At 46.9% G+C, this 12,365-nt stretch overlaps 1 protein-coding gene across 1 annotated transcript in view; it reads left to right on the top strand.

Annotated features, from left to right (window-relative positions):
* The window catches only part of SV2B (synaptic vesicle glycoprotein 2B), a 624,280-nt gene that overhangs the window by 416,338 nt on the left and 195,577 nt on the right, over nucleotides 1–12,365 (top strand). The window contains exon 5 of the mRNA XM_078684094.1: nucleotides 10,421–10,554. Coding sequence (XP_078540220.1) covers nucleotides 10,421–10,554 — 134 coding nt within the window. The remainder of the gene's footprint in view (nucleotides 1–10,420; nucleotides 10,555–12,365) is intronic.

The following is a 12,365-nucleotide window of genomic DNA, read 5'->3' as shown; positions in this document are numbered from 1 at the left end:
GTGCAGCAGTGCGTCCGAGAAGGAGTCAGGTCGCACTGGTACCTCAGCGAATTTCCCGTCGGGATAGAGATCCGCAAACGTCAGTATGCGTTTCCCTCGAAGCAGAATGGTGTCACCCCTGGTGCAGAGGCACGGTAGCATCGGGTTACCACGTAGTGGGATTGATGGCGCGTAGAGTAACAGGAGTTTCGCCCGGATCCTCAGTTCACGCCAAGACCAGCGGATCATTTCCACCGTGTCAATGTCTTTCGATGGGCGCGTGACCCCGCCGTATAGCGCCACCTGTAGAGGCGATGGGGCGACAGCGGCTAGTTCCACCGCCACGTGTGGCTGGTATGGGGTGGGGAAGACCCAGAAATGCAGGAACTGCGCCTGTGCGCATAGGGAATACAATTTGAAATCCGGCGCTCCAAGGCCTCCCTGCCTGAGCGGGAGGGTCAATAGGGCCCAAGAAGATCTAGCCTGGCCACCGGACCACACCAGTTTCAGAAGTAGCGACCTCACGCGTGCGTGGAAGTGCGCCGTCATTGGTATGGGAACATTCACAAATAAATACAGAAATTTGGGGAGTACTACCATTTTCACCAATGCTATCCGTGCAACCAGGGAGAGGGGAAGCCTGTTCCAGATCCCTACTTTGCTTTCAAGCCAGTCCACCGCTCTCCCGAAATTCAGGGACCATATTTCCTGCATATCCCGACTCACCCAGATGCCCAGGTATTTCACCGCCTCAGTTTCCCACCTCAGGGGATATTCCGAGGGAGGCTGTGTAGTCGCGTCAGTTAGGGGGAATGCTACAGATTTTGACCAGTTGATCGATATTCCAGCCAGGCCCTCGAATCTCACGAATTCTCGGAGCAGTGGGTTCATATTTTCAGAGGGATCTTTAATGTAGAGAGTGACATCGTCCGCATATAAGGAGATCAGCAGACTCCGGGAGCTGAATCCTATCCCCCTCGCCGTATGATGTTGATGAACCCTGGCCGCTAGCGGCTCCATGGCAATGGCGAAAAGGAGAGGAGACAGGGGGCACCCCTGTCTGGTCCCTCTAGAGATGTTAAAGGGCTCGGACACCAAGCCATTCACATTCACCCGCGCTCTGGGTGCATCATACAGCAGTTTTATGAGTGTGATGAAGTTGAGACTAAACCCCATCCTCCCTAAGATTTTGAACAAGTAGGGCCATTCCAAGGAGTCAAACGCTTTGGTGGCGTCTAGGAACACCACCGCAGCCTGAACAGATGGGTGTAGATAGTGTAATATGGAGAAAAGAGTTCTGAGGTTGTGGGAAGTCGCACGGCCTGGGATAAACCCGGACTGGTCAGGGAGAGCTATCATGGGTAACAATGGTTGTAGCTTGTCTGCAATGACTGTAGCAAAAATCTTGGCGTCTACGTTAATAAGGGAGAGGGGACGATAAGAGTCAAGTGCCATGCTGTCTTTGTCGGGTTTCAGGAGCGTAATTATTAGGGCTTCGCGCATCGAGTCAGGAAGTGAATTCAGCTCAAGTGCCTCTGCAAACAGCGAGTGTAGTTTCGGGGCCAGTTCCTCCACATAAGTCTTGTAGAAGGAAGTCGTAAGCCCATCCGGGCCAGGCGCCTTGTTCGATGGCATGCTCCTAATAACCTGAGCTATATCTTGTGCAGTAACGGGGAGGTCCATGTATTTCCTGTGATTGTCATTGAACCAGACCAGGGCAACAGAATCAAGGAAGCTATCTAGGGAATCAGGGATGTCCGTCTGTTTAGCCTTGTAGAGGGATGAATAAAAATCAGTGAAGGCTTTCAAGACTGCCTCTTGACCCACCACCAGAGTGCCTGCGCTGTCATGAATAGTGTGTATGTGGTGTGTTTGTGACCTAGGGGCGATTAACCTGGCCAGGGTCCTGCTCGGTCTGTCTTCTTCCCCGTACCTACGCGCTTCAGCCTGTTTACCCAGAAATTGTACTTCTCGCTGCGCCTCCTCATTGAATACGAGCAGTTTGGCTTTGATGCTACTGGCTAGCTCTAATTGCGGGTCTCGGCAGAAGGCCAGGTCCAACTCCCTCAGCTCCTGTTCTAACCTCGACAGAGAACGTCGAATATCATGTAGTACTCCTGCTTGTCTGGCTATGCACTGTCCTCGTATTACCGCCTTAAAGGCGTCCCATACAATAGCCTCCGTGGAGGCCGACCCCTCATTATCCTTGAAGTAGTCCTCAATGTCAGTACGTATGCCTTCAGTGAACACCTGGTCTGTGAGGGCATGTGGGGGCAAGCGCCAAGAGAACGCCCTTGCAGTGCTACCAGGAATATTCAGCTCCAGTGCACAGGGGGCATGATCAGACAGCGACCTAGCTTGGACGTCGGCCCTCTCTACCCATGTCGCCACCTCAGGTGTCACCAACCAAAAGTCCAACCTAGACCAAGCCGCATGATGGCATGTGATGCAGGTACCCAGTCTCTCCCCAGGGTGTCTAGCTCTCCACACATCGGACAGCAATCCCTCCTCCATCACATCAAGTATAGCCTGTCTCGCTTTGACGTGTGTGGGCCTGGCCACACCCTGCCTGTCTAGCTCATCATTTAACACAACATTAAAATCCCCCCCAATCACAATCGAGCTGCAGTTTAACAGAGTAATTTGTGCCCAGACCTCGCGAAAAAAGTCCGGGTCATCCACATTCGGACCATATATAGCAGCCAGAACCAGAGGTTTGCCCTGCAGCGAACCATGCAAAATGACAAAGCGGCCCTCAGTATCAAGCACGCATTTATGTTCTTTCCAATCTAGCCCTCTACGCATAAGAACAGCCACCCCCCTAGCATAATTGGAATAAATGGCGGAATACACCTGTGACCACCTAGTGTGTTTCAACCTGGGCGACGGAGTCGCGTTAATATGAGTTTCTTGCAGGAAGCATACGTCTACATTGTGCCTGGACAGTACACCATGCATCAGCTTAGCTTTCTTGTAGTCTCCAAGCCCTCTAATGTTCCAGGTCCATAGCTTAACCCCCCCATTCCAGCATTTGGGTCGAAGTGACTGAATGCACCCCGCCACCAACCCCAACATTTTCTGAGCGTCCTCGCACCCCACACCCAACAGCCCCTCTCGCACCATGCAAGTAAAGTCGTGAACTATTGTGCACCAGTTCAAAACAAATAACCAAACACCCAACCCCCCTCTCCCCCCCCACCCACGCCAACCCCCCAATCAGGTTGCGTAAAAACCCTTGGAGTGCTTAGACCAGCACTCCAGTGAAGTAGAACCAAGAACAGCGGGAAATACCCCATGGGGGCGAGGTGCTCCCGGCATACACCCCCGATCTCTCGGGGTGGCTGCACATCCCAGGAGATTTGCAGCTCTCCAGAGATAGCCTGTCTCACGAAAGTGCCATTAATGTACCAGTACGGGAAACAGCAGTGTCTTAGATCCGGGACTGCACTCGGTACCCGGTCGATCCCCGGGCAGGGAAAATAGGTCAGGCTGCTGTCAGCGAACCAAGCCAGTGTCCAATGGTCGTGACAAAGCCAGGGCCCCCCATCTAGGTACCCATGTAGGGGGGGCTCTCAGCCAGCCAGGTCCGATGTGTTCAATCATTGTCGCTCATCCGGTCAGCGCTTTCCTCCAGTCTGGGTGATTGTCGGCGAGCACTAGCTCCGCATATGTGTCTGGAGAACTTCAGGGCAGATTTCGCGTCCGTGAAGAAGTGCGCTTCTCCCTCGTGCAGTATTTTCAATTTGGCCGTATATAGTAAGGAGTACGGTATTCCGGCTTGCATCAACAGTTTCTTGGCCGGCAGAAACTCCTTCCTGGCCGCTTGAACCATAGGGGTGAAGTCAGGATAAAATGAGAGCTGGTTCCCTTTGTGGGTGATCTTGCCCTTCTCTCGAGCCAGCCGTAGGACACGGTCACGATCCTGGTAATTTAGCAATTTCGCCAAGATGGGTCGAGGAGGGGCCCCCGTCTGAGGTTTCTTGCCAAGGGTTCTGTGCGCCCTCTCTACCGTGAAAACCTGGGAAAGGTCGGGGTCAAACAGTTCGTGCAGGAGATCCATTATAAAGACCTCCATCTTCCCAGTATTATCAGTTTCCGGAATGCCTGTGATTCGAATGTTGGATCTGCGGGAACGCGCCCCCAAATCATCTGCCTTGGCTCGCAGGAATTCCAGTTCGCGCTCAATGTTCGTTATGTGTTGCTTAGTCTGTTGCTGGAACTCGCAGCATTCCGTTTGTCTGTTTTCGAGTTTATCCAGGCGTGTCTCATGTGTGTCCACCTTAGCTTTGACCGCTTCCAGCTGTGAGGCCATTGCGTCCAACTTGGAGTCGATGCTTTTGAGGCTAGATCGGACCTCCATAATTAAGGCGCCAAAATCTATGTCCGGTGTAGGACTGGTGGAAGGGGGTGTCGCTGCCTCCTGATCTGCCGGCATCTGTTTGGCCTTCTGTTTCTGCTCGAAAGTGAGCTTGGGCTGTCTCGCATCTCTATTTCCTCCCATTTGGAACCAGGAGGCCACCACCACGAAGGCTGCGTATGTCCACCCACACTCGTGTGCTGTTAAGTCCGCCCCTAAGGATATTGCAGCCCAGAGCAAGGATCCCCTAAACTCAAGTGGGGAATTCTCGAGTGTCTCAGCAGGCGATCCCCACTAGTTGTAGGTGTTGAAGGGGTGCGGCGGTATCAGGTGGGCCTCAGGACAGGGAAATGGCGGGTCTCCCATCAACGGGCTACAGCTGAGTCCCGTGTGTCCCGTGGTTTCGCTCCCTAGTCCTCCCCGTGTGCGCAGTCAGGGTCCACTCACCAGGGGTGCAGCAGTTCTCCGCGTTGAGAGCGGGCCGCAGGAGCGCTGAGTATCGCCGAACAGGAGCAGTTCTCTATCGACCCAGCCGAGTGTTCAGGCTGCGGCTCTCCGCACCGCAACACCACACCAAAATGGTGGCCGCTCTGTCGGGCCGGCGTCAGGCCGCTCCGCGGGCACAGGGTAGCCGGCGAGTACCTCCGCCGGGCTCAGACACCGCAACTGCAGCTCCACGAGACACAGCGGCTGGCAGCAAGCGCCCCCGGGGTTCCGACAGCTCCGTCACCGTTCAGGCGAGAAGGCCCAACAATCCCCGGGGTCCGGTGGACAGCAGCCTCCGCCTCAGGTTCCACAGCGGTCTGCGGGTAGAGCCGGTCAGGTCGTCAGCGCCAGAACTCGTGCGCCCGGTGTCAGCGTGTCGCAGGATTTTAACCGAGTGTTCCCTAGGTCATTCAGCGCTCGGCCATCCGCGAGTCAGGGTCTCTCCACAGCGTAGGAAGGATCGTGTCAGGATTTTTAGTGTGCAGCCGGCGGAGCTCACTCACAGAGCGGCCATTTCGCTGCTCGGTTAGCCACGCCCCCCATGGTGCCCACTTTGAAGTAGGAGAAGGTTCCTTTTGGTTTCCGCCCCTAGAGGTATTTGGAATTTCCTCCCTATGTGCTCTGGCTTCTCTGGGGACTCAAAAAGCTAGTGTCAAACCCTTTATGAGTGTGTCCTGGGGAGGGTTTGTGATATGCAAATGTGGTAGATGACAGCTCCTCCCTCTCATCAAATCAGAGATGGCCCATCCTGCCAGAACCTATTCCGCTTTGTCTCACTATCTGGGAGCAATCCACAAATACCAACTGCTATTTACACCTAGTCCTTTGACCCAAGTTGCAGGGTGCAGGCATCAAATACTTAGGGCAGGAAAATACTTTTAGAGAAAACACACAGCCCCTTTGCCACTATTTAGCAATGGTAAAGTGCAGAGAGTTTGAAAACAAGCAAAATAAACAGACGCAATCATTTTGGAAACATGTCAAAAATTGGGCCTTGTCTAACACTTTCATTCTGTCTTATCTTTCTCTTTCTACTGAGACCGGCTTCTACCAGGAGCCAGAAAGTAACATGAGCAGCACACAGTATGTGCAGTCTGCTATTCCATTAGTGCAGCATGGTTGAGAAATTGATGGAAAGTGCTTGGATTATTTTAGAATATAAGAATTATCTAATTACGTAGAGTTGACTATATCTCAATATTGTTTCCTTTTTTATGCCAGTTGGCCTAATGCTACCAAATTGCCCAATCTAATGCAATGAATTAACTTTGTCTACATATTTTTCATTGTGTTCTGTCATCTTTATTATTGGCTCACTATCATTAGTGCTACAGCTTTCAGTTTGTCCTTTGCAGTACAGGAATCTCTAAATTGTGCCACTAGTCTCTACTTGAATCACTTCCTGTTGATAGCACTACATTGAAAGTGACAGTGTTGAGATCAAGAGATTTATAATGTCTTTTGCACTGTTCTCTAGATGTTATAGAAATAGTTTTTTGAATGTGCTTACGTTGTTGCTTGTAGGTTTGAGAACCATGTGATATATTAAGGATATGGAATTTTATCAGTGATTGATATGATAAAACGTGTGGTTAACACCTTTTGATTTTAAGTTTCAATTTTAGTGGTCATTTTGAATTTGGTTGGATGGGAGAACAACCATAAATCAGGATGTCTCCCACCCTACCAAACATGCAGTTACTCTTGCTCATATAGATGTGTGGGTATTAATGGGTTCCCCATGATGAAGCCTTAGCAGCCTATCTATCGGAAACAGACCTACAGCTCTCCAGCTATGACAAATCCATCGACTTTAGAATATTCATAGGGTACCCTTACTTAGGTAGGGTCTTCCAATACTCCCTTTTCCTGTCCACATACTCTGTGAAAGGCAATGTTGTGACACATAGGAAAACAAAAGTACGCCCAACGCGCTCAGTAAAAAAAAAAATATAAGAAACAACTTCATGCCCGTCTAGGCAATTGATTTTTGTTCAGAAGGAAAGCAAAAGATAATGCCAACTGGCTGACATGACCAGTTTTTCTAAAAGTGTGGGTGGTCTTTTGCCAGAAGAGCAGAGGTGGTGGTCTCTGCCGACTATGTGGATAGCAGCCATCAGCCATATTCTAGTCTTCTAGGTCTGTCTTGTGATCCGTTATGAGTAGGATCTCTCATGAATTCCTCAGAACATAAAACTTAAATTTTCCATGAACCCAGATGTCTGTACACTGCTTGGAGCCTCCAAGTATTGTCTAACATTTCTTTCTGGCCCACAGCTGTTAGATAAACATTAAAATCAAGAATATCATACCTTAAAACTTTATCCTAACAGGTTTGGGGTAACTACATTGTGAGCTGCCATACATTTAGGCCAAATGTTCATTGGTATTGTATTTGTATTTGGTATTTGTTAGACCTGTAGGTCTAACAAATCGCCTGTAGGTCTCGCAGCATTTGCAGAATACTCAGATAACCTGTGAGTGGTCACTCGTTAGAGCTGAAAGAGCCAGGTTTTCAGTAGTTTGCGAAATCTCTTGTGGTTTTGTTCCACACGAAGATGCAGGGGAAGGGCATTCCAGGTTTCAGGGCCAAATTTGGAGAAAGCTCTGCCTCAGTTTCTGACTGTGCGCACTTTACGTATGGCTAGGAAGAGTTTGCTGGACGAGCGGAGGAGTCTGGCTGGTTCATATCTTATCAGTTTATTGGCTAAGTATTTGGGCCCATTGCTGTTTAGAGACCTATGGACCAGGCAGCATGTTTTGAAAATGTATTGGAATCTAGGTGCAAATAACCAAGGACATTTTGTTTTCCCTTCTGTGTTCAAATATGTTTTTCTTATTATTTGAGATTTTTCTAGACCATGAGCCTTTTCAGCTTGGGTTTGAAAGCACTTCACAGTTGCATATTATTGATGTGAGAAAGAGAATTATTAGTTGCAGTGGATTGTGGTCCTCTTCAATTAATAATGGCAAAAATCGTTATCAGGTGCAGTTAGATCCCAATAATTTAACCTTGAGCGTATCCCTTGGTATCTATAACACAGAACAGGCAGAATTAATTTTAGAGAAATGTGTAAAGCATTTATGAGTACCAAAAAAGTTCAAAAGTAGAAAACATACCACAATGAAAATCCAACTCCCAATTTATGAAAATAGAGTAATTTCTGATGAGGAAAAGTCACCAAAATTACAAAAATCAAATGTAGGAAGTAAGAGATATGATTTTTTCGAAGTTGTTGGTAATTCTAGCACCAAAAAGCACAAAGCGCCAATTGTGGGTGTCAGGCTGCTATAGGCCGCGTCGAAGTATAAAGTTAAGGTAGACTGAAATTGAGCATGGGTCGAAGATAGGGACGAGGTTCCTCTCAGTGAAAAGTTTACCCTTGTCTTAGCCCCACACTATTTAATATCTACGTAGCCTCTCGATGATACCATCAGAACGTTTGGTTTCACACCTCTTTTATATGCTTATGATACTCAACTTCTTATCCCTATTGATAAAGATCTGCATAATATGAAAGCACATTTTGCAGATGGGATGAAAGCCATCTCTACTTGGATGACCAGGAACTTTCAGCAGCTGAATTCCAGCAAAGCGGAGATCATGCTGTTTGGTAGAACCCAACTGCTTGGGTCCCCGGATTGGTGGCAGGTGGAATTAGGCACAGCACCTAGCCCTAAAGTCACAGTAAAAAACCTGGCCATTTGCCTAGATCAGATGCCTACCATGAAAGATCAGGTAGTGGCTACCACTGGCACCTGCTTTCATATGATGAGTCTGTTGCATAGATTTATTGCCTTAATCCCACTCTTGGTATGCATAACTAAAGTCCCCACATTACTGATCAGTTGCCTAGACTACTGCAACACCCTACTAGCCACCACAAACAAGTCTCTACTTTCCAAACTTCAAGTGGTCCAAAATACAGCGACCCACCTCATCCAAAATTTTCCTTCTAGTGTGGCCTCTACTCCCCTTTTTCGCTCGCTCCATTGGCTCTTTGTGCATAGGAGAATAATTTTCAAGATCTGCTGCATAGTGCATAAATCACTGAATGGTATCAGACCTAGATACCTGGCCAAGAAGCCTACACCTTCCCAGCCAGGTAGATTTGTGCTCACTATATGTTAAGTTACCTAACATACCATAACATCGAGAACCACAATGGCTGAAGTGTAAAATGTAAAGCTGAAGCAGAGTGACGATGATGGAGAGCGCACTCCAGTAGCTCTAAAGAGAGCACAAATAATAGAGGGGAAAGAGGACATCCCTGCCTGGCACCTCTAGATATGCATGTTTCAGCAGAGGTAATCCCATTCACCCACACACAAGCAGTTGGGTCCGTGTATAATAGTGAGCCACTAGCGTCTGAACAGTTTCAGTGCTCCGTCCATTATCTCCTTGTGTTTGCTTTGTTCGCCCTAAGTTGGTAGGGTATGCCCAGACGTGCGTCCCTTACTCACTTTGCCACTGGATTCAAGCTAGCCTGGCTGATGAAGGGTGTTACCCAGAAACAGGTCCCAGGATGCTTGTTTCCGGTTCAGGTAAGACCTGGCTTGGCAGTTTGGGCTGGACTGTTCCCATGAGGCACAGGGTCACTGATTTGCATATAGCTGGATCTGAACTGAGGTGGCGAAGTGAGCTAAAGAATGATGATGGATTCAACCCAGATCTGTGGCTGGGGGGCGAGTGTCTGAAAAGTTTCAGCGCTCCGTCCATCATCTCCTTGTGTTTGCTCCATGTATAATAGCCTGACCACTGTAGGTAAATGTGGGGTATTTCCATTCTATGCAAAATTGCAAACATATATTCCCATTCAATTGTAGCAAAGGTTTTGGCAGCGTCTTGTAACACTGCTGCTGCCTTTAAACTTGGATTGAGCTGATGGGGCATGCAAAGACAGTACACAGGTAATGTGTTGTAGAGCGTGCTGGCACAAACCCAGACTAGGAAGGAGATACTGCAATCAAATTGCTAATATTTTAGCTAAAAGTTTGACATGTGTATTGGGGGTCTTTAAGATTCACAACACACCGGTGCCTCGTCAGGATTTCATAGAGCGACAATAAGGGCTTCTCAAAGAGTGGGAGGTAGAATATGCTGATTCTATGCTTCCTCGTAAAGTTCTTGGAGATGCGGCGCAAGGATGGAGGCAAACTCTTTATAGAATTCTTTGATCAGGCCAGCTAGGGCAGGGGGCTTGCAATTCGGAAGGATAGCTGAACGCAATAAAGCTTGCCAGAATAGAGGGTGGGTCATGCTTGGTTCCAGTGACACAGTGAGCATGGGACCCACATCTGGGCATACCCATGCCACTTAGGGTGGTACACTGTAACCATTTGTGAAATGTTGTGGCGCTGCATTGGTCGAAAGCTGTCTTCAAGTTCTCCATTTGTGTGACAGGTAATTCGCCATTTGTGCAATGTGAAACTCTTCATTTGTTTCAGAGGTAAATCCTAATTTGTGCCACATGTAATTCTCCATTCGTGTGACAGGTAATTTTCTGTTTGTGTTTTCCTTTTTCAGCATACTTCAAAAACAGAATATGTTAAACAGAGTTGTACATTGCTGATAATTCAATTTTCTTTTATTTTCAGGTTGGGGATTCAGTATGGGAACCAATTATCATTTCCACAGTTGGAGGGTGTTTGTTGTCATATGTGCTTTGCCTTGTATAGCTTCAGTGATTGCCCTGAAATTTATGCCAGAAAGCCCACGCTTTTTACTGGAGGTAAGATGTGATACTCAAAATATAAATTGCACGTACAGCTTTAAAATGGTTTTCAACATCGGTTCAATGTGAGTGCACTTGCCTAACATTGCAAAATGTTGGGAATTGGGAGAGACAAGATAGAAGTATGCCATCTGACACTTAGAGACTGACAATGGGCCGTACACCCTCTTGACATGAGAGGACATGCCCCAAGCATCTACAAGTAAGGTGATAAAAATATCTAGCACTTGAAGTGGTATTAACTTAACTAAAAGTGAAGTACTGTAGGGCAATGAGTTTTTTTTAACATCAAATAGTTCATAAAACGTACACGTTTAAATAACATTTCTAAAATTACTGTTATAAACATATACACTAAAATATTAACACAACGAGTTATGAATCGGGTAGTATTAGGCATCAACGCTATTTTTTACACATTTTTTAAAATATCTTTCCCTTAATTATCGAATTAGCAATGTTATTGTAAAATATCAAACATTTAAAAGAAATTGTTTTTATAGTTTTCAATGTCATAAACAGTTTTTGTGGAAATCTGCAGGTCGTTTTCCCTGTCGGCTTAGTTATGCAAGCTTTACATCTTGGAGAAGTTGGAAAGTTGTGAGTCTATTTAACTGTGCTATTCCTCAACAGATCTTATCTCTGGGTCACCAAAAAAACAACCGCAGCTTATTACAGTCTATGAGATGAATGGCATTGATGTGATAATACTTCAGGGGAACAGCCACTCTTTTACTTGCCCCACTGTAAGTAGATTGCTTAATGGTTTTGCCCTGGAAAGGTCCCTCATAACTGGGAAACTTTACTTAACTGAGGTCACTCTCCAATCTAAAAGCTACTCAGTGCATAGTCCATTAACACAAGAAAAACAACGGCTTGGGAAGAATCACGAGTCCAAATGATAAAAAAGAAAAAGTAAGGTAGAAAAACTGGAACATAATCAATGAACTAAACTTAAAAACAGGAGGAAAACTAACAAACTAAGGACCATATTATCAAGAAAGGGCGATACAATATCGCCGCTTTTATCGGCAGGAAACTGCCGCTAAAGCGGCGATAATGGGCTTGATAATATGCTCTTGTGAATTCTCATAGAAGCCGAGGTTAACACCAGAACCTGGGCTTCAATGGGAATTCACAAGGGCATATTATCAAGCCCATTATTGCCACTTTAGCGGCAGTTTCCTGCCGATAAAAGCGGTGATAATGTATCGCTCATTCTTGATAATATGGCCCTAAATTAAACTAACCAGTCTATAAAGTACTGGATCCAAGCACAAGCAGGAACAGCAAAGCAATTCTAGGTCCCCCAGTCAACAGCCAGAGCACACTCAACGGCCAGCATACAAAGCAATAATTGAATTTCTGGAATTACAGAAAAGCCTGCTGCCAAGGTTGTATAGATCCACAGTAAATTAACAAAAGGAGTCAACCTTAAGGGTACTCACCTAACTGAAACTCCAAAGCAGCATCTCATTAGGATGCCATGAGAACATTACGAGCGCTATTGGAGCAGCATCTAAAAAGGAACTGCTCGCAACAATAACGAATCTGAAAAAAGACTACTTGAGTCTGAACAGTCAACAGACTCACAAGTCTGAGATCTAAAATGTTACGGCTAGGCAATGGCCCCCGAAGGTCTAATAATTATTATTAAATAAAAATGAACACAGATATAAACTATATAAAGGAGTACCACACAAGCTGTACAAAAGAATCAAGAGCCAGTTTTCCCTGGGAGATCATAAAGACAGTGAAAAGACATGGGGGGTCATTAGGATCGCGGATTTCCCGCATCCTCCGTGTCG

The sequence above is a fragment of the Lissotriton helveticus genome, chromosome 3_1 (assembly GCF_964261635.1).
Source record: "Lissotriton helveticus chromosome 3_1, aLisHel1.1, whole genome shotgun sequence".
NCBI classification, from domain to species: domain Eukaryota; kingdom Metazoa; phylum Chordata; class Amphibia; order Caudata; family Salamandridae; genus Lissotriton; species Lissotriton helveticus.
This window is presented reverse-complemented; position numbering and strand designations above follow the sequence as displayed.